The sequence below is a fragment of the Geotrypetes seraphini genome, chromosome 2, assembly GCF_902459505.1.
Source record: "Geotrypetes seraphini chromosome 2, aGeoSer1.1, whole genome shotgun sequence".
In the NCBI taxonomy this organism is placed as follows: Eukaryota; Metazoa; Chordata; class Amphibia; order Gymnophiona; family Dermophiidae; genus Geotrypetes; species Geotrypetes seraphini.
This window is the reverse complement of record NC_047085.1, coordinates 158,486,647-158,505,348: the sequence shown is the minus strand read 5'-3', so window position 1 is coordinate 158,505,348 and position 18,702 is coordinate 158,486,647. Positions and strand designations below refer to the sequence as shown.

At 44.4% G+C, this 18,702-nt stretch overlaps 1 protein-coding gene across 6 annotated transcripts in view; it reads left to right on the top strand.

The window, feature by feature from the left end:
- PTPN2 (protein tyrosine phosphatase non-receptor type 2) overlaps positions 1-18,702 on the top strand; it is a 145,234-nt gene that overhangs the window by 11,109 nt on the left and 115,423 nt on the right. For all 6 annotated transcript variants that reach the window (XM_033934134.1, XM_033934136.1, XM_033934135.1 and 3 more), the window contains exon 2: positions 416-506. In XM_033934134.1, the coding sequence (XP_033790025.1) occupies positions 416-506 (91 nt within the window). The remainder of the gene's footprint in view (positions 1-415; positions 507-18,702) is intronic.

Genomic DNA, 18,702 nt, shown 5'->3' with positions numbered 1-18,702 from the left:
TCACAAGTGGTTTCAGACTTTTGCATACCACTGTACTCGTATATGTGACCTTTTATGAATAGGTATAAAATAGGCACTTTTTTTAACTGTTAATTTTCCCCTCTGTGAATGAAATGCTTGTCTAGGCTAGCAAGGTAGAGGAAAGTGAAGGCAAAATAGTCAATGAAAGCTCATGGTGCCTTTGTGCCAGCAAATTTCAGTTTTAATTGTTGGAAATCTATGGAGCAGATATAGATACCTCTCTGTTTTGTGGATTGAAATGGTATTTCTGTGTGTTTGTTTTTTTTAGTGAGTTAAAATACAGTATATAGGGGTTGGAATCGATTTTTGTTATACTTTTAGAGTACAGTTTTTATTGCATGATAAAAAGAAAAATAGACCTGTTCACTCAGACTAAATTTATTTTTTATTTTAGGACATTCGATCAGATTCCCCTGTTTTATCTAATAAAATTGCAAAGTATCCAGAAAACAAGAATCGAAATAGATACAGAGATGTCTATCCATGTAAGTACTTTTTATATATACAATTTAGTCATGACCTTGGAGGATTCTGGGTGCATATAAGATAAGAGAATTCTGGGATTTTGGGAGTATACAAGGCTACTCTGGAGCTTGACAGAGGCTAGTTTTAATAGTGCTGGAACCTGAAAGAGGTAGGTAGAAATTGCTGTGCTAGAGAAGTAGATGTAGTGTTTCTATTTGAAAATAATAGCTTTATCTCAATTTTGATTTGGTGGAACCCGTATTGGGCCGGATTCTGTAACTGGTGCCCAAGTCAATGGCCGCTGATCATTTGTCAATCATTTGAGAGTGCCGGTTACAAAATCGCACCTGTTCAATAAAGATAGATGATTGAAATCTAGGCCTGGAAATCCCTGACCTATATTTCAGCTGCTTATCTTTGCTGTTAGACCGCAGGGGAATTTATCCCCAATCAACTGAGCTGACAGAGCTCCCCGAAGCTGGGCCTAATTCTGTAACTGGTGCCCAAGTTGGATTGCCTGTCAATCATTCAAGGGCGCTGGTTACAGAATCGTGGCTTTGGGGAGTCCCTGCTGCTCAGCTGATGGGTAAGGGGGGAATTCTCCTTATTGCAATCAGCTGAGCCAGCTGCTGCAGACAGAGAACCCCCCCCCAATCCAACTGGCAGGAGGGATTCCCACTCCTGCCGCCGGCCCTGACGCTCCCTGACACCCACACGACACTACCCTGACTCCCCCTCCCCCATATACCTTTAGGAGATGGCCAGCAAGAGGGATGCCCACTCCCAGCAGGCCTGCCTCTTCAAAAATGGTGGGTCTTCCCCTTCCCGGTACATCCTGGAATGCACCAGGGAGGGGCCTAAGGCCCTGATTGACCCAAGTGCCTAAGGCTCGTCCCATAGGAGGGACCTTAGGCACCCGGGCCATCAGGACCTTAGGCCTCCTTCCCAATAAATCCTGGGATACAGAAGAAGGGGCCTAAGAGTCCCGTTGGCCAATAGAAGAGATGGGCCTGCCGACAGGAGGGAGTGGGCACCTGTCAAAGCTGCTCTTCCTGCCCCAATCAACTGAACTGCAGGTCTCTCCAAGTCCTACAAGCTCAGTTGATTAACCAGCAGAGAGAGCAGCAGAAAGAAGAAACCCCTGCCAAGACATTGACCCAAGATTGGCAGGAGGGATGCCCACTTCCTCCCACCGCCTCTAGGGCCTGACAGCTCCCCCCACCACCATTCTCCCCACAATCCTTGTACCTTCTGGGAGTGTTGAGGGGTGGGAATCACCGGTGGCGGGAGGGAGTGTGTATCCTTCCTGCCAGGAGTGACGGGGGTTGTTTGGGGGGATGGGGACCCCGGCCGGTGGAGGGAGAGAGTGAGCCTCCCTCCTGCTGCCTTTCAATTTGGTGGTCTTGTTTTTGTTTTTTAAATTTGCTGGGGGACTGGTTTGTGGTGCTGTCTGAGCTGTCAAGCCTTACTTTCCTGTCACTCACTGCCTGAGCTAATTGGCGCTCAGGCACTGATCAAAAAGTAAAGCTTCAACAGCTTAGAACCTGTCGGAAAATTTTTGCCACAAATGTGGCACAACAAGGTTAGGGAATCACCATAAAACAGCAAAACAAAAAGGACTGCAGAGATGTTGTACAGGATTCAGGAACTTTATTGAAGACAAAAGACTGTTGCTTTCCACAGTATGGTTCACATTGGTTAGAAACCAGGGCCCGACAAGGTCTGTGTTTCGAAAAATACTTCTTCCTTAGGAGTCCTAAGGTGGAATGTAAAGTGTTTTAAGTTTATACTATTTGATTGGCAAATAAAAAATGTGTGCCAATTGGTGAGTACATTGGTGTTTTCACCATTCAATGGCGTAGCAATAGGCCGAGTTAAAAACCCAGTTCGTGCACAATATTGTGATGAACTTGCACCAGCACTAATCTGATGTGTGTTAAGTGATAAATAGATTGGTAGAATGTGGGATACATGATGATACATTGTGATCAAAGGTTGTGCAGGAATCGGACATTATAGTGAGAGTGGTGTATTGAGATTTTTTTTGGGAGGAGGCAGGTTATGTTACGTACCAAAATGTTAATTATTCAGGGTAATGAGAACTAAATGGAATATAACAGTAGCACATAAAAGTTATAAAAAGCATAAAAAGAATAAGGAACTTTAAAACCATGCACTGATGTGTGTATATAAGACACAATACAAGCCGCTGTGAAAGTCATTTAAGGACACTAGGAATGACAGGAGATGGCTTTGTGTAATACATTGAGCACAAAAAATATAAGTAATCAGTGTTCTCCTCAGAAATTTTTTCAGCCGGGTGGCATGAAAAAGTAGCCGGGTGGGGTGGGACGGGGAAATTTGGTGGTTAGAATAGGGTCATTAAATCCAGTGGCGTACCTAGTATATATGACAGCCAGTGCTAATCATTTTTAACAACCCTCTCCTCTATATAAAAAAGTTATTTTTAGTAATAATCCATGAGTCACACAACAAGGGTACACCTAGGACAAGGCAGCATCTTAAACACTGCAGTCCTATCCATACACACAGAACACAGATACACCCTCGCCCAATTTGGAATAATCACAAACTAAAACTAAAAATATGTAGACAAAAGTTAAACTGAACCACTAAGAAACCAGACTCTGCATACAATGCAACACCACAGAAACAGTGACACTTGTCCCCTAATACTGTGCAAAATATAAAGACAGTAAATGTAAATTTGAAAAAACTGATACATAACAATCACCACTTTACAAATTAACAAATAAAAATAAAACACAAATTGAAGATAAGAATATACCATTTTATTGGGCTAATCAATTTTTCAATTAACTTTCAGAGGCCATAGCCTCCTTCTTCAGGTCAATATAGTATACTGCTGTTACATTATACTGTCCTGACCTGAGAAAGGGGGTTTTGGTCTCTAAAAGTTAGTAAAAAATGTATTAAAATAAGTCCAGTAAAAAGATTACCTTATTTTCTGTTTCTAAAAGTTTTATCAATACAACTACAATACTATTTTATTCTAAAGCAACAAAAAAAAATTTTTTTTCTATCTTTTGTCGTTTCTGCTTTAATCATCTTGTCTTCACTCTCTTCTTTCTAGCCAGTGTCTGTCCTCTCTCTGTCTTCCATGCAGCATCAGCCCTTTCCATCCACTGTCCACCCTCTACCTGTTCCATATGGCATCTTCCCTCTTTCTATGCTCCTTCTATAAACTGTCTACCCTGTGCCCCGTCTCTCCTTTGTACATGATTGATTTCAGCTCTGCCACCTCTCCATTTTTCTCTCTCTGTCACCACCTCCTCTGGCATCTCTCTCTTCTTCTTTCTTTCCTTCCCACCCCACGGTCTGGCATCTCTGTCTCCTTCCCTTCCCTGGCATCTCTCTCCTTTTCTTCCATCTCTCCCTCCCCCTCCATGCTCTGGCATCTCCATTCATTCCTTCATTTCCCACCCTCCCTCATCTTCCTTCTCCCTCCAGTTGTGTGCAGCAATTCTCTCCACCCTCTGCTCCCTTTCCTCCTTCTGTCACCCCATCCCCGGTCATGAACTTCTTCAGGCAGCAGCAGCAGCATTCACAATTCGCTGCTGTTGCCTGCTTCGGGCCTTCTCTGTTGGATTCTGCCTTCATGGAAACAGGAATTAGGCAGGACCCGGCAGAGAGGAAGGCCTGAAGCTGGCAACGGCAGAGAATTGTAAACACTGCCCAAAGAAGTTAATGACGCTGACCCTCCTATCTCTCCCTTCCATGCGAACCCCACTGTGAGATGACCGACAAACCTCCCTCCAGCAGCATTGGCAGCCGCAGCAATCTAAACAGTTATAGCTATAATACCAAGAAAATTGCTTTATTAATCAAAAATAATAGCAAATTTTAAGAAAAATGGAGCTTTGTAATCAGTGATTTTGAGGGACCCCAGGAAGGGCTTTCAAATTTTTAAAAAAATTTATTTTCTGATCAAGTACAATCAAATTCATGGGGAAAACTTCAATTCAGTTTTTCCAACTTTAGATTTTTCTGAACAGCCTTTGAAAGCAGACATGGAAGATTGTCTTGGCCTTCTGGACGGGACAATGTGGTGGTGACACTTCTCTCACTCACCGTTTGTTCTTTTGTGGGAGGAAGGCCCAGCTGTGAGAAAGAGGAGCAGGAAAAAGAGAGTGGGGGGCTCTGAAAATGATAATGAAGAAAAAGCAAATTCTGTAGTGACAGTAAAGGATAGGTAAAAGACTGCTCAGTTTAGCTCTTCTGAGCTTCCAAAAACAAAAAAACAAAACCCCCCAGCTGAAATAACTACCAAGAAAACAGCAGAGCACTAGTACTAACAAGGGGGCTTGCAAGAATTTCCATTAAGATGGCAATTCGTTAGTGCACTTTTTAAACAAATTATTTATAACAGTACAGCCACTCTGCTCACACGTTTATTTTGAAATTCAGCTGGTTATAAGTAATAAAAACCCCATATACACCCCCAACAACCCCACGATGCCTGATACCTTCTCACTCTGGCCACTTTCTACCCCACTCTCGTGCTTCCCGTGCACCTGCGTTGTAGAAGCGATTGAACACGCCAGTCTCGCAAAAGTCCAGTTTGTTGAAGTGCAGCGGCTCCAGGGCGGCTGTCACACTCTCGCACGCCTCCCACAGGCACTGCAGCGCCACCGCTGGGCTCGCCTCATTGATTACACAAGGCCACCATCGTCCTCCTGCTGCTACTGCCTGTGCCACATGCAGAAAATCATCGCATATAGCGGACTCGCATAGAGCGGACTTTCGGATATAATGGACAACCAATTTGGTCCCCAGAGCCGCTTTTAGTTGTAGTTTTGTTTGACTATAACGGACATACATGCTCTGCCTACAAGGTGTGTGGTGTGCCGTGCCAGTGATATAGTATCAAAATGCAGCCCAGAAGAAAATGACAGATTATTTTTCTTTTCTGTACAGTATGACATAATGCTTTAGAACACTGTTCTTCGAGTGCCGGTCCACGGACCGGTGCCGGTTCGCAGGAGATTTCTGCCGGTCCGCGCAGGGCCGGCAACATTAAGGGACAGGCGCAAAAAAAAAAAAGCCGACAGGAAGTCTTCTTTCCGACGTCAATTCTGATGTCGGAGAGGATGTTCTGGGCCAGCCAATTGCTGCCTGGCTGGCCCAGAACGTTCTCTCCGACTTCAGAATTGACGTCGGAAAGAAGACTTCCTGTCGGCTTTAGCAGCTGCAGCATGGCGGTAAGAGCAGGGGAAAGGAAGGAGGGAGGCAGCAGGCTGGCTTTGGCTAGGGAGGGAGGGAGAGAGATAGACAGACAGGCAGGCAGGCTTCGGGGGTGGGGGTGGGATAAAGTGTAGAAGGCAGTGAGAGGGACATAGGAAGGAGGCACTGGGGGCACTAAAGACTTAGGAAGGGGCACTAAGGACTTGGGAAGGAGGCACTGGGGGCACTAAAGACATGGGAAGGGGGCACTAAAGACATGGGAAGAAGGAACTGGGGGCACTAAAGACAGGAAGGGGCACTAAGGACATGGGAAGGAGGCACTGGGGGCACTAAGGACATAGGAAGGAAAGAGGGAAGGAATAGAAAGGGACAATTCTTGGGCCTGAGTGCAGAAAGAAAGGATACACAGACAGAAGGAAATGCAACCAGAGACTCATGAAATCAATCACCAGACAGCAAAGGTAGGAAAAATGATTTTATTTTCAATTTAGTGATCAAATCGTGTCAGTTTTGAGAATTTATATCTGCTGTCTATATTTTGCACTATATTTGTCTATTTTTCTATAGTTACTGAGGTGACCGAGCTCGTGGAGATGGGGCAGAAATGGGGTTTTAAAATTTTAGTCCTAGTAGTTTGCTGGTCCACAAAATAATTCTTTTATATCTGCCGGTCCACGGGTGTAAAAAGTTTGAAAAACACTGATTTAGAACATCTTTTAGTGTTCTGGTTTTGCTGAATTTTGTTCTTGATGTTGCTGATATGCTTGTGCAGTGACTGTTGTTCTTTGATTGTATGTTGTTTCAAGTTGACCTAAATAAAGTTTTTAAAAAAATGCAACTCTGGATATAAAGGACTGTTTTTCCAGGTCCCTTGAAGTCCGTTATAACGAGATTATACTGTATATACAAAAGTGAATAGCAAATTAAAAAGCATATAAAAGTATTTGACGCAGGTCCTCAACGATACATCCAGCGCAAAGCGTCATGCATGCAGCTTGAGAAATGCTGAAACTTGGGATGTAAAATATTACCTTGATAGTGAAGCCGAATGGTTATATGCATTAACTGACTTTTAAAAAGAGAACCAAAAGCTCATATGCTATATTTAATACCACCTAAAATACTATGTACGGAAAAGTAAAATCTTAGGGGCTTACCATAGAACACAGGCAGCAGAAGCTCCTGTACAAGATGCTTTCAGTTTGAAAATGTCAGCAAAAGTCAATGTCGGCTGCATGGAACAGTGTTATGAATGGAGAGGACGTGATGACATAGGACATATGAATGCAGAGTTAACGATGACACAAGCCACATTGCAGTGCTGATGAAAAAGACACTGATTTTATGTGATAGGTTTTGATATTGAACTATAGGTGGACTAATGTTTAGATCGAAATAGAAACGGCAGTGGGTAAAATTAAAAATGTGATGTGTGTGTTTGGGAATAATGAGAAGTTGCAAATGAATGGAGTATCCATGTAAATTGTGTTAGAAACTGCTATGAGAGTTAGAGTGAGCATCACAGTGTATCATCATGTATCCCACACTCTGCCAATCTATTTATCACTTAACACACATCATAAGAACATAAGAATAGCCTTACTGGGTCAGACCCATGGTCCATCAAGCCTAGTAGCCCATTCTCAAGGTGGCCAATCCAGGTCACTAGTTCCTGGCCAAAACCCAAGGAGTGGCAATATTTCATGATACTGATACAGGGCAAGCAGTGGCTTCCCCTATGTCTTTCTCAATAACAGACTATGGACTTTTTCTCCAGGAACTTGTCCAAACCTTTCTTAAAACCAGCTACGCTATCCGCTCTTACCACATCCTCTGGCAATGCGTTCCAAAGCTTAACTATTCTCTGAAAAATAATTCCTCCTACTGGTTTTAAAAGTATTTCCCTGTTAACTTCGAGTGTCCTCTATTGTGTAGTTTTTAATTTTTTTCCCCTTTTTTGTCATTTGAAAGAGCATCTTTTTTCACTGTTTCATCTTGGATCCGGCCTTCCTTTGGTCAGAAGATCCCAAAGACATGCATAATTTGCATTCGTGGATACACTTGTAGCAGGATAGAAATATCATGCACCATGGGAGTAAGAGGTTTGGTGCATGAATTTCCTATTCTGCTAGTCAATGTACTAAAGATACAAGGGTTTAAAATATTCACTGTTGTTTGCAGCCCCAAGTATTAGGACTACTGGATATGTGGAAGTTTAGGTGTGAATTGTCTGCAAATGGAAGGGAGAAGTTATCAAGGAAACAGGTTATAGAATGTGCAGACAGGGGGTTAGGAGCTTTCAGACTCTCAGTACAGTAAGAAACCAAAGGGGAGGATTCTCAAAAGTTACCTTGCCCATATATCGCTGCTAAACCGGTTCCAGCTGATTTAGTATACCAGTAATTTTACCGGCTGATTATCAGAACGGCTTTTTCTGAGCTTCCTAGCAGTCTCTGACTCTGCCATGTCATTAATATTAAAATGGTAGTAAAAAGAGCACTCCGGTCAATTCTCTATCATGGCAGGGTGATTCCCTAGACAAAACAAAAAAAAGTCCAACAAATCTGCAGCAGAGAGCAAACAGCAAAACAAAAAGAAAGACTGCAGAGATGATGTACAGGATTCAGGAACTTTATTGAAGACAAAAGACTGTTGCTTTCCACAGTATGGTTCATATTGGTTAGAAACCAGGACCCGACACTGTGTTTTAAAAAAACACTTCTTCCTCATGGGTCCTAAGGTGGAATGTAGTGTGTAAGTGTATACTATTTGATTGACAAATAAAAAATGTGTGCCAATTGGCGAGTACATTGAATGGTGTAGCAATAGGAGGGGTGTAAGGACCGAGTGGAAAACCCAGCTCATGTACAATATTGTGATGAACTTGCATCAGCACTAATCCAAATCAAATCAAATAAACATTCTGCATGGCATAGATAGCAGTGTGGAATCCTTATGGATAGAAATTCCATGTGTGCAGGGAAGGAATAGAAAGGTTGGGTTATACTACTGCCCCCTGGGACAAAATGAGCAGACAGATGGAGAAACGGGCAACACTATAATAATAAGAACATAAGAAGTTGCCTCCGCTGAGGCAGACCATAGGTCCATCCTGCCCAGCGGTCCGCTCCCGCGGCGGCCCATCAGGCCCATTGCCTGAGCAATGGTCTATACCTATCTATACCCCTCAATCCCTTTTTTTTCTAGGAATCTATCCAAACCTTCTTTGAAACCATTTAAGGTTTTCTTGTCTACAACAGCCTCTGGAAGCGCGTTCCATGTATCCACCACCCTCTGAGTGAAAAAGAACTTCCTAGCGTTTGTTCTAAACCTGTCCCCTTTCAATTTCTCCGAGTGCCCCCTTGTGCTCGTGGTGCCCCTTAATTTGAAAAATCTGTCCCTGTCTACTTTTTCTAAGCCCTTCAGGATCAAGTCCCAACTGCTTCAATCTGTCGGTATATGGGAGATTTTCCATTCCCTTTATCAGTTTAGTTGCTCTTCTTTGTACTCCCTCAAGTACCGCCATGTCTTTCTTGAGGTACGGTGACCAGTACTGGACACAGTACTCCAGATGCGGCCGTACCATTGCACGATACAACGGCATGATGACTTCCTTCGTCCTGGTCGTAATACCCTTCTTAATGATACCCAACATTCTGTTTGCTTTCCTAGAGGCTGTGGCACATTGCGCCGATGCCTTTAGTGATGCGTCTACCATCACTTCCAGGTCTCTCTCCAGGTTACTGACCCCTAGTGGTGTTCCCCCCATTTTGTATGTGAACATCGGGTTCTTTTTCCCCACGTGCATGACCTTGCATTTCTCCACGTTGAAGCTCATCTGCCATTTTTCGGCCCACTTTTCCAGCTGCGTTAGATCCTTTTGGAGATCTTCGCAGTCTTCCCTGGTTTGGGCCCTGCTGTATAGTTTGGTGTCATCTGCAAATTTAATGACTTCACACTTGGTTCCCGCCTCTAGGTCGTTTATGTAGATATTGAACAGGAGTGGTCCCAGCACCGACCCCTGCGGAACTCCGCTCGTGACCCCTTTCCAGTCTGAGTAATGGCCCTTCACGCCAACCCTCTGCTTCCTGTTTGCCAGCCAGTTTTTGATCCATCGATGGACCTCCCCTTGTACCCCGTGGTTCCATATCTTTTTAAGCAGTCTCTCGTGTGGCACCTTGTCGAAGGCTTTTTGGAAGTCAAGGTAAATGATGTCTATAGATTCCCCTTTATCCACCTGGCTGTTTACTCCCTCAAAGAAGTACAATAAGTTTGTGAGGCATGACCTACCCTTACAGAAGCCATGTTGACTCGGTTTTAGTTGCCCATTTTTTTCGATGTGCTCACAGATGCTGTCTTTAATCAGTGCCTCCATCATCTTTCCCGGGACTGAGGTAAGGCTCACCGGCCTGTAGTTTCCCGGGTCCCCCCTTGCGCCCTTCTTGAAGATGGGCGTGACATTTGATATTTTCCAATCCTCCGGGATCTCTCCGGTTTTTAAGGATAGGTTGCATATCTGTCGAAGTGGCTCCGCTATTTCGTCTTTTAGTTCCTTGAGTACCCTTGGGTGAATGCCGTCCGGACCTGGCGATTTGTCGCTCTTTAGTATGTCAATCTGCTTGAGTACATCCTCTTGGCTCACCTCTAAATCTACCAGCTTATCGTCTTGGTCTCCTATTACGATCTCCTCGGGTTCCGGAATGTTGGTTATATTCTCCATCGTGAAGACTGACGTGAAGAACTCATTTAACCTGTCGGCTATCACTTTCTCTTCTTTTACTACTCCCTTTCTGTCTCCATCGTCCAATGGTCCCACTTCTTCTCTCGCCGGTTGCTTCCCCTTGACGTATCTGAAGAACGACTTGAAGTTTGTTGCTTCCTCTGCCAGTCTCTCTTCGTATTCTTTTTTTGCTTTTCTAACCACTCGGTGACACTCCTTTTGGTGTTCTTTGTGCACTTTTTGGTACTCCTCTGTTTGGTCTTTTTTCCATTTTCTGAACGATGCTTTCTTGTCGCTTATCGCCTTCTTCACCACATTTGTTATCCACACTGGGTTTTTTGTTCTATTTTTTTTGCACCCTTTTCTGAACTTGGGGATGCATATGTTTTGCGCTTCGTGCACAGTCTCCTTGAGTAAGGTCCAGGCTTTTTCTACGGATTCCGTCTTCCCTATGTTGCCTTTGAGTTTCTTTCCCACTATTTTCCTCATGGCATCATAATTTTCTTTTTTGAAGTTGAGTGCCGTCGTTGTGGTTCTTTTCCCCTTTGATGATCCAAATTCAAGCCTGCACTGGATCGTGTTGTGATCGCTGTTACCTAGCGGGGGTAATACCGCCACCTCCTTTGCTGGCCCCCCTAGTCCGTTGAAAATTAGGTCAAGAGTGGCATCGCCCCGTGTTGGTTCCGTGACCAGTTGCTCCATGAAACAGTCCCTCGTGACCTCTATAAATTTGGTCTCTCTTGCGCAGTTTGAGTGCCCAATACTCCAGTCTATCCCAGGATGATTGAAGTCCCCCATCACCACCACATTTCCGCTTCTGCATACCTGCCTCAGTTCAGCCTCCAGCTCCTGGTCGATTTCTTCCGGTTGTCCAGGTGGGCGGTAGTACAGACCCAATTTAATGTCTACTCCTGCTCCTCCCTGTAGCTTAACCCATAGTGATTCCAAGCCATCCGCCCGTACTGTTTCCATCCTGGTTGATGGTATGGAGTCTTTTATGTACAGCGCTATTCCTCCACCCTTTTTATGTGTCCTGTCTCTCCTGTATAGTTTGTACCCTGGTATGGCCACATCCCATTGATTGTCCTCGGTCCACCACGTTTCTGTGACTCTAATTATGTCTAGGTCCTTATTGCTGGCAGTGATTTCCAGTTCTCCCATTTTGGCCCTCAGGCTCCTAGCATTTGTGTATAGGCAGTTTAAGACCCAGTTTTTAGTCCTCTCTTTTTGTTTCCCTTGTGCTTTGGTACTCCTGCAGTTTTCCTCATGGTTTGCCAGCCCCTGAGCTTCGTCCTCCTCCTGTTGTGTGTGTGTGATGTCCTCTGCCTGTTTCCCCTGCACCTCCTGCTCTCCTAATTCCCACTCAGTCCTGGGCTCTTTTTCACAATGTCTTTGCCCCTCTGGCTCCTGTTGTTCTGTTTTGGTGCCGCTTACCAGGTCCATTTGTGCCCTCGATCCCTGCAATGCGTCTTTAGGTCCTTTTTCAACACATACACACTCAGTCCCGAGTCCTCCTTTACAATGTCCCAGTTCAGTATCCTTGTCAGGTACTGATGTCCAATGTGTCGAGGTCAGGTCGACTATTGGCTTTCCCCTTCTCCTCAGTAATGGGTGATTTCAATTACTATATAATTCAGTAGAGCATAATTCAGTTATCAAAAAAAAAGCAAAAATTATGCTTAACACAGTAATGATCCCTCCACAGACCACTATGTAATACAATATAGGGTGAGAGAGAAACACAGTATTTTACACTACGCTAAATACAGCATATTAATATGTGGAGCCATTTTTCCTGAAACCAGGTGTGGATTTGCCCAAGCTTGCTGCAGCATGTGTGAGCGTTGCAGCTGGAGTTTTATCCCCAGACGCAGCCCTAACTGGCGAAACAGGGACTTCCTGTCGGGGTATTAGTGTGTGGAAGAAACAAGCAGTAGCGTTATGCCTGAATGAAAATGCAGTTGTTTTTTCTGCTTAGTTTCAACAGTGCTTGGTGCTAGTACACTGTAGCATTTGCTTTTTGAACTGACTGATCCTGTGGATGAAACACTATATGGACATTGTGATAGAACTGCAGTATACAGTGCAGTGGAGTTTTTTTGAGCCCATGAAGCATTAACTGAGGCTTTTTTCTCCACATATTCATATGCTGTGTTTAGCTTAGTGTAAAATACTGCGTTTCTCTCTCATCCTATATTGTACTACATAGTGGTCAGTGGAGGGATCATTACTGTGTCAAGCATAATTTTTGCTTTTTCTTTGATTTCAATTAAAGCAACATTGCCTGGTTAAATGTTCGAGATAAACGCAGAAGAGAAGACGAGAGTTTCTAATTTTGAAACCAGGGGTAACCCAATTAGGGGGTGTTTTCTTTTTACGTTATCCTTGCAAGTGTATTATTAGATACCGCTCTTTAAAATATGTTTTTGTAGACCCTTCCCATCTAGTTAGTTTTCTCTCTCTAAAACGCTTGGAGAATGAAGGTGTAACAGCTCCTGTATAATTAAATATGCCTTTTGCTTCAGCAGCAGATATACATATCTTTATTATATTATTATGACTTAGTAATTACTCTTTTCTTACTTCTTGGATCACTTATGAGGACTTGACTGTATTAAGAAATGTTTTTCTTATTTTGATTTTTGTTTAAAATCTTATGTCTTAGATTACTCTTTCTGTACAAGATGTTTAAGCTTGGAAAATAATTTTGAAAATCTAATAAAGAAATAATAAAAAAAAAATGAAGGAAACCGGTGAGGAAATCTGAAGCAGAGTTTTCCTCAGTCCCACGCAGCCATTTTGTGTGGATTCAAAGGCCGTGTTTTAGCGCACATAGACGGTTCCTGCGGGGACATGCGGCCTGTCAAGTGACTTTTTCCTGCCGGATTGCCGCTACTAAACAGGTTTAGAGAGTCCTTGTTTGGTCAGGATGTTTGCTCGGGGGCTCTGGGGAGCCGGGGGGGGGGAATCGCCACGACTTATCAGACGTCTCCCGATTTTTGGCGCATTTTAGAGGTGGAGGTGAATTTAATGCGAATACACGCTGCATTTTTTCACGTTGGTTGCTAATTCCCTCGGTGGTGGAGTTCGGTGTGCGGTTGTTTCCCTTCCTGTATTTCTAGCAGGAAGAAGGTTTCTTTTTTCCTCTCATTACCCTTCTTGGTATCTTCTGGTATGGTTTTTGCAGCGACCCGCAGTATGATCAAGTTTCCGGTGTAAGCAGTCCACTTTGCTTACGGCCATGCAGGTGGCGCTTTGTGAGTAGATGAGCAACAACAGGCGGTTGCCTGGCCTGACTTTGGCTACTTTTGCAAGAGCTCCATTATTCCAAGGGGCATTTTCCTTGTCTGTCCTGGCGGGCTCACAGTTTTTCTAATGTACCTGGGTTTAGGTAGACAGCGAGGACTTCTCTGTATCTGTTTGCGCTGCTGGTTGTTGCTTCGCTTTGAAGTACATACATCATGGCACTGGCTTTGGAGCATACACAGTGAATATTTTGCTGGCAGACGCATAGGCTTTGGCACTTGGTAGGACCCTGGTCACACTTTGTACCCAGCCGTTTGGTGCCAGGAGGGGGCAGGGGTGCCCATTTTGGGGTTGTGTTCAGCACCGTGAGATGGAATATTCTATCTCTCGTACCTGACACTTTGACGGTAGCTCTCACCTTTTCTTTTGCGGGGTAGAGGATGTGTGGCGGTCCTGTGCATGGGGGGATTTCCGTGGGAATTCCACTACTTTCTTCCTTAGCTTCTTCAGGGGACAGATATTGTTGGTGCTGTGGGCTGACTTCAAGTGTTTCTGTTTTAGCTTAGCACCCTTTCTCAGGCTGCATGGTTTCTATTCAGATGTGACAAGGGTTTGTTTTTTGCTTCTGCTTTGAGGAGCAGTTCTCTGGTTGTGGAATCGCAACACTTGGGTTGGGCGGTCAGGACATTGCGGCTTGCTACCTTTTTTTTTTCCTGACGCCCATTGAGTTGCCTGAGGATCCATGCAGGGGACTTTAGAGAGAGGGACCCAGGCTCATATCCCACTTGGCGGGGAGGGGGGGGGGAAGTCTCAAACCCATAAAGTACCTATGGAACCCATTCTGACACTGCTGGCATGAGTGCTATTGTAGTGGTGACCAGTACCTCAGACACCTTTTAATGAAGTAGTGTGGGATGTTGTAAGAGGTGCCAATATGTTCTATTCTCTGATAGTGATATCATGTCAGAGTCACCCCACTTACTCTGGGTGGTCAAGTCTCATGGCTTTTCTGTTAGGATGCTTCAGCATACTGTTCATGTTTACCAGCTGGAGGCTCTATAAGTTAGTACTCTTTCAGATTTTTATTTGCATTGCCACAGGGGGCTTGGAAGGGATCTTTCACCCTACCCTTTCATTTCACACTTTGTTGCCTCCTGTCTTTTGGCAGTTCTCTGGACCTCATGGTACCCATATGAAGGGCTCAGAGCTTACTCCTTTTCTTTCTTAACGCAGGGCAGTGTCTTTCTTTGTTTCTGTCTAGCAGAATGTTCAGACAGGTTAGGCAGGCAGTTTTCACTTCTTGGGGTTTTTACATCAGGTTCTGGCCTTATTCTTTTTTAGGCTGCGGTCTGGGAAGCTCTTTCCAGTTCCTCCTTATTGTTTTTGTTGGGTCTCAGGTGCCAATCCAGGGATGGTGCCTCATTTATTCCTTTTCGGGTAAAAAGGGGGTTTCTTATTAGCTCTTTGGGAGAGGACGCTCTGATGTCTGTGTTGGGATCAGACTGTATTCTCTTTCTCTGTCCAGAAGAGGCCACCACCTACATAGTCACTTTGGACATCATAAGTGTGGCTCTAGCATGGAGCTTGGGCCTGGATTGCCCCAGAGCTTTTGCCCACAGGAGGGGACATAGAAGATAAAGATGATGTCTATTTCTGTGGTAGTTGTATTTCCATAACTTTCTGGTGGAATCATTTCTTATCTATTCCTTCACTGGATCTCTGGCAGGTGATTTTTGGGAGAGTTTCCTTATGGGTTTTATCTCCTCATTGGCTGTGGAGCCTGGCTATGTTCCTTTGGTACCAGCATACGTGTTCTTATTCGACTTCTGGGTATAGTCTAGACTTTTCAGAGAATGGTTTCTATAACCCTTCTCAGTACATCTTGTTTCTCTCTCATAGTAGCCTCTTCTGCTGGGCGGAGTTTCTCCGTATCCATCTTGTTGCTAGAGTATCTTTACTTTCTTCCAATGACTCTCTTTTTTTTTTTTAAGATGGTGAGCCTTGTGTGTTTACAGGCTGGATATCCTACAATCTTGCAGGGAAAGAGGGTCTGGTTTGCTGTTGTATTTTTTCCTGAATGTCATGACTTTGCCATGAGATAGGATGTTTGGAAGATATAACGGATTCAATCATCAGGAGTTCTCATGGATCCTTGGAGACATGAAGGACTGGTACTCTGCATTCATTCTATTCGTGGAGGGCCACTGCAGCGGTGGTTTCCACAGCATATTGCTCTCAGGCACTCCTTCTCACATGTGCTCTGAGGGTTAGCCTCTGCCTAAGCGTGGGATACATACACTCGGTGTTTTCGTATCACCTCAGACGTATGCTGCAGGGCATGATTTGGAAGCAGAGGATTTCACAATACACTTCCCCCTCCCCATTCGCGGTTTCGGCAATCGCGATTTCACATATTCGTGATTTTTTGGGGAGGGGGAAAAAAAAGAAACCCCCCCCCCACAGTTTAGCCTTCCCCCCGGCTCCTGCCCCGTGTAGATTGCCAATAGGAAATGGCTGTGGGGAGTTCCCATCGTAGTCAGAGACTACGGGAACTCACGGCAGCTATTTCCTATTGGCGATTTGCATGGGGCAGGAGCGTAGAAAGATCGCTCCTGCCCCGAAAGTCCGCTAGACCACCAGGTAAGGCCGGGATGCCGGGGGGAAGGCAGGAGGGAGGCGGGGGTGGGTCAGAGCCGGACCAGAAGATATTTGCGATATTTCACCATTCGCGGTCCGGCTCTGCCCCTATCACCCGCGAATCCGGAGGGAGAAGTGTAGCTTGTTTGTTGTTCTCTGTGTCCACATTGGTGGTCTGGGTGTGGGACTACTTATGTATGTTAGGATTGGTAGAGTGGTGTTTATTTCTTTCCCTAGTTAGGACTGCTTTGATACATCCCACTTTGTATGTGTTCCCCTCACATACAAAATGGGGGGAACACCACTAGGGGTTAGTAACCTGGAGAGAGACCTGGGAGTGATGGTAGACGCAACACTGAAGGCATCGGCGCAATGCGCCACAGCCTCCAGGAAAGCAAACAGAATGCTGGGTATCATTAAGAAGGGTATTACGACCAGGACAAAGGAAGTCATCATGCCGCTGTATCGTGCAATGGTACGGCCGCATCTGGAGTACTGTGTCCAGTACTGGTCGCCGTACCTTAAGAAAGACATGGCGGTACTTGAGGGAGTACAAAGAAGAGCAACCAAACTGATAAAGGGAATGGAAAATCTCCCATATACTGACAGATTGAAGCAGTTGGGACTTTTCTCCCTGGAAAAGCGAAGACTTAGAGGAGACATGATAGAAACCTTCAAGATCCTGAAGGGCATAGAAAAAGTAGACAGGGACAGATTTTTTAAATTAAGGGGCACCACAAGCACAAGGGGGCATTGGGAGAAATTGAAAGGGGACAGGTTTAGAACAAACGCTAGGAAGTTCTTTTTCACTCAGAGGGTAGTGGACACATGGAACGCGCTTCCAGAGGCTGTTGTAGACAAGAAAACATTAAATGGTTTCAAAGAAGGTTTGGATAGATTCCTAGAAGAAAAAGGGATTGGGGGGTATAGATAGGTATAGACCATTGCTCAGGCAATGGGCCTGATGGGCCGCCGCGGGAGCGGACCGCTGAGCAGGATGGACCTATGGTCTGCCTCAGCGGAGGCAACTTCTTATGTTCTTATGTTCTTATCTGCTGTTGATGACAAGGATGGAAGAATTATGTCCTTACCTGATAATTTTCTTTCCTTTAGTCACAACAGATAGATCCAGAGCCCCACCCTGTTTCAGTTTAAGTGTTTGTCACTCTTAGGCACAGTTTTGGCATGCTTTTTCGGCTGGAGTTGCATTCTTGGTTTTTAAGTTTCAATTGTTCATGTAGCACATTTGGGGGAAAGGAGTTTCATGTGCTTCATTTCGGCTGCTCAGAGAAGACCTATACTGAGTGGCCAGGAGGCTGTACATTCAATAAGGCTGAGGACAACTCAGTTTTATCTATGTCCACCTGCTGGTTGATGAACAAAATCCCACTAGTCTCTGGATTCATCTGCTGTGAGACTAAAGTAAAGGAACGAAAATTATCAGGTAAGGACATAATTTTTCCATTCATTCCTATGGGAGAGTTGGGGTGGGTCTGAAAATCCCAATTTGAGGGTTTCTAGGTTAAGATTCAGGACTCCCACCTCCAAAACCCCTGTTTTTGTGTTGTTGTTGAACTTTTCAAAGTCTCCACAAACCATTTTTTGCATGATTTTACTGGTGGTATTTGCCTCAAATCCCCTTGATTTTGCTTCCAACTAATTGGAATGGACTCCTCAGGGTTTGAGGATGTAAATTCATATAAAATTTGTGCTGAGATGCCGATGGAAGAATGTCTGTGCACTGCGTGCTGTAACGCATGTGAAGGAAGGACAGGAGCCTCGGGCTTAGCCTCATCCTCTAAGGCTGCTTGAACCACTCTGAGTCTGTGACATTGGTAGAAAATACCGCCTGGGACTCTTTTCTTGCAAACAGAGAACAATACTTTTTTGCAATGGCTGAAGGAAGCAAGTGCCTTTTTACTAAGGCATTTGCATCCTTTTGCCATTGCAGGACTGAATAACCACCATAGAGGTACTGTAGATCAGCTTGTAAATAAGATAAAAATTGAAATGAAATTTTAAGAATGTAAAAATCTGCTTTTATGTAGGAAATTGATGAAAGTACATTCGTTTTTTGAATGAATATGTACACACTGGAGGAGCATGATTTGGAATTGCTTGGAATCTGGATATTCTAATTGCTGGAAGCCCATTAACAAGAACTTACAGGAATCCAGTTTGCAATAATTTGAAGAATGAGTCACAATACAGGCAATATGATCTTCCAGTAAAAGATGAATCCATACTATATCTATAGCTAGACTGACCTGGCAAATTTTAAATTTGTTATTTGTACTAAGTTGGGATTTAATCTCTAGTGGCTCACCAGCATAGTGGACAGCTGAAGGATAAGCACGGAGTCGTTAAACTCAATTAGAATCTGATTA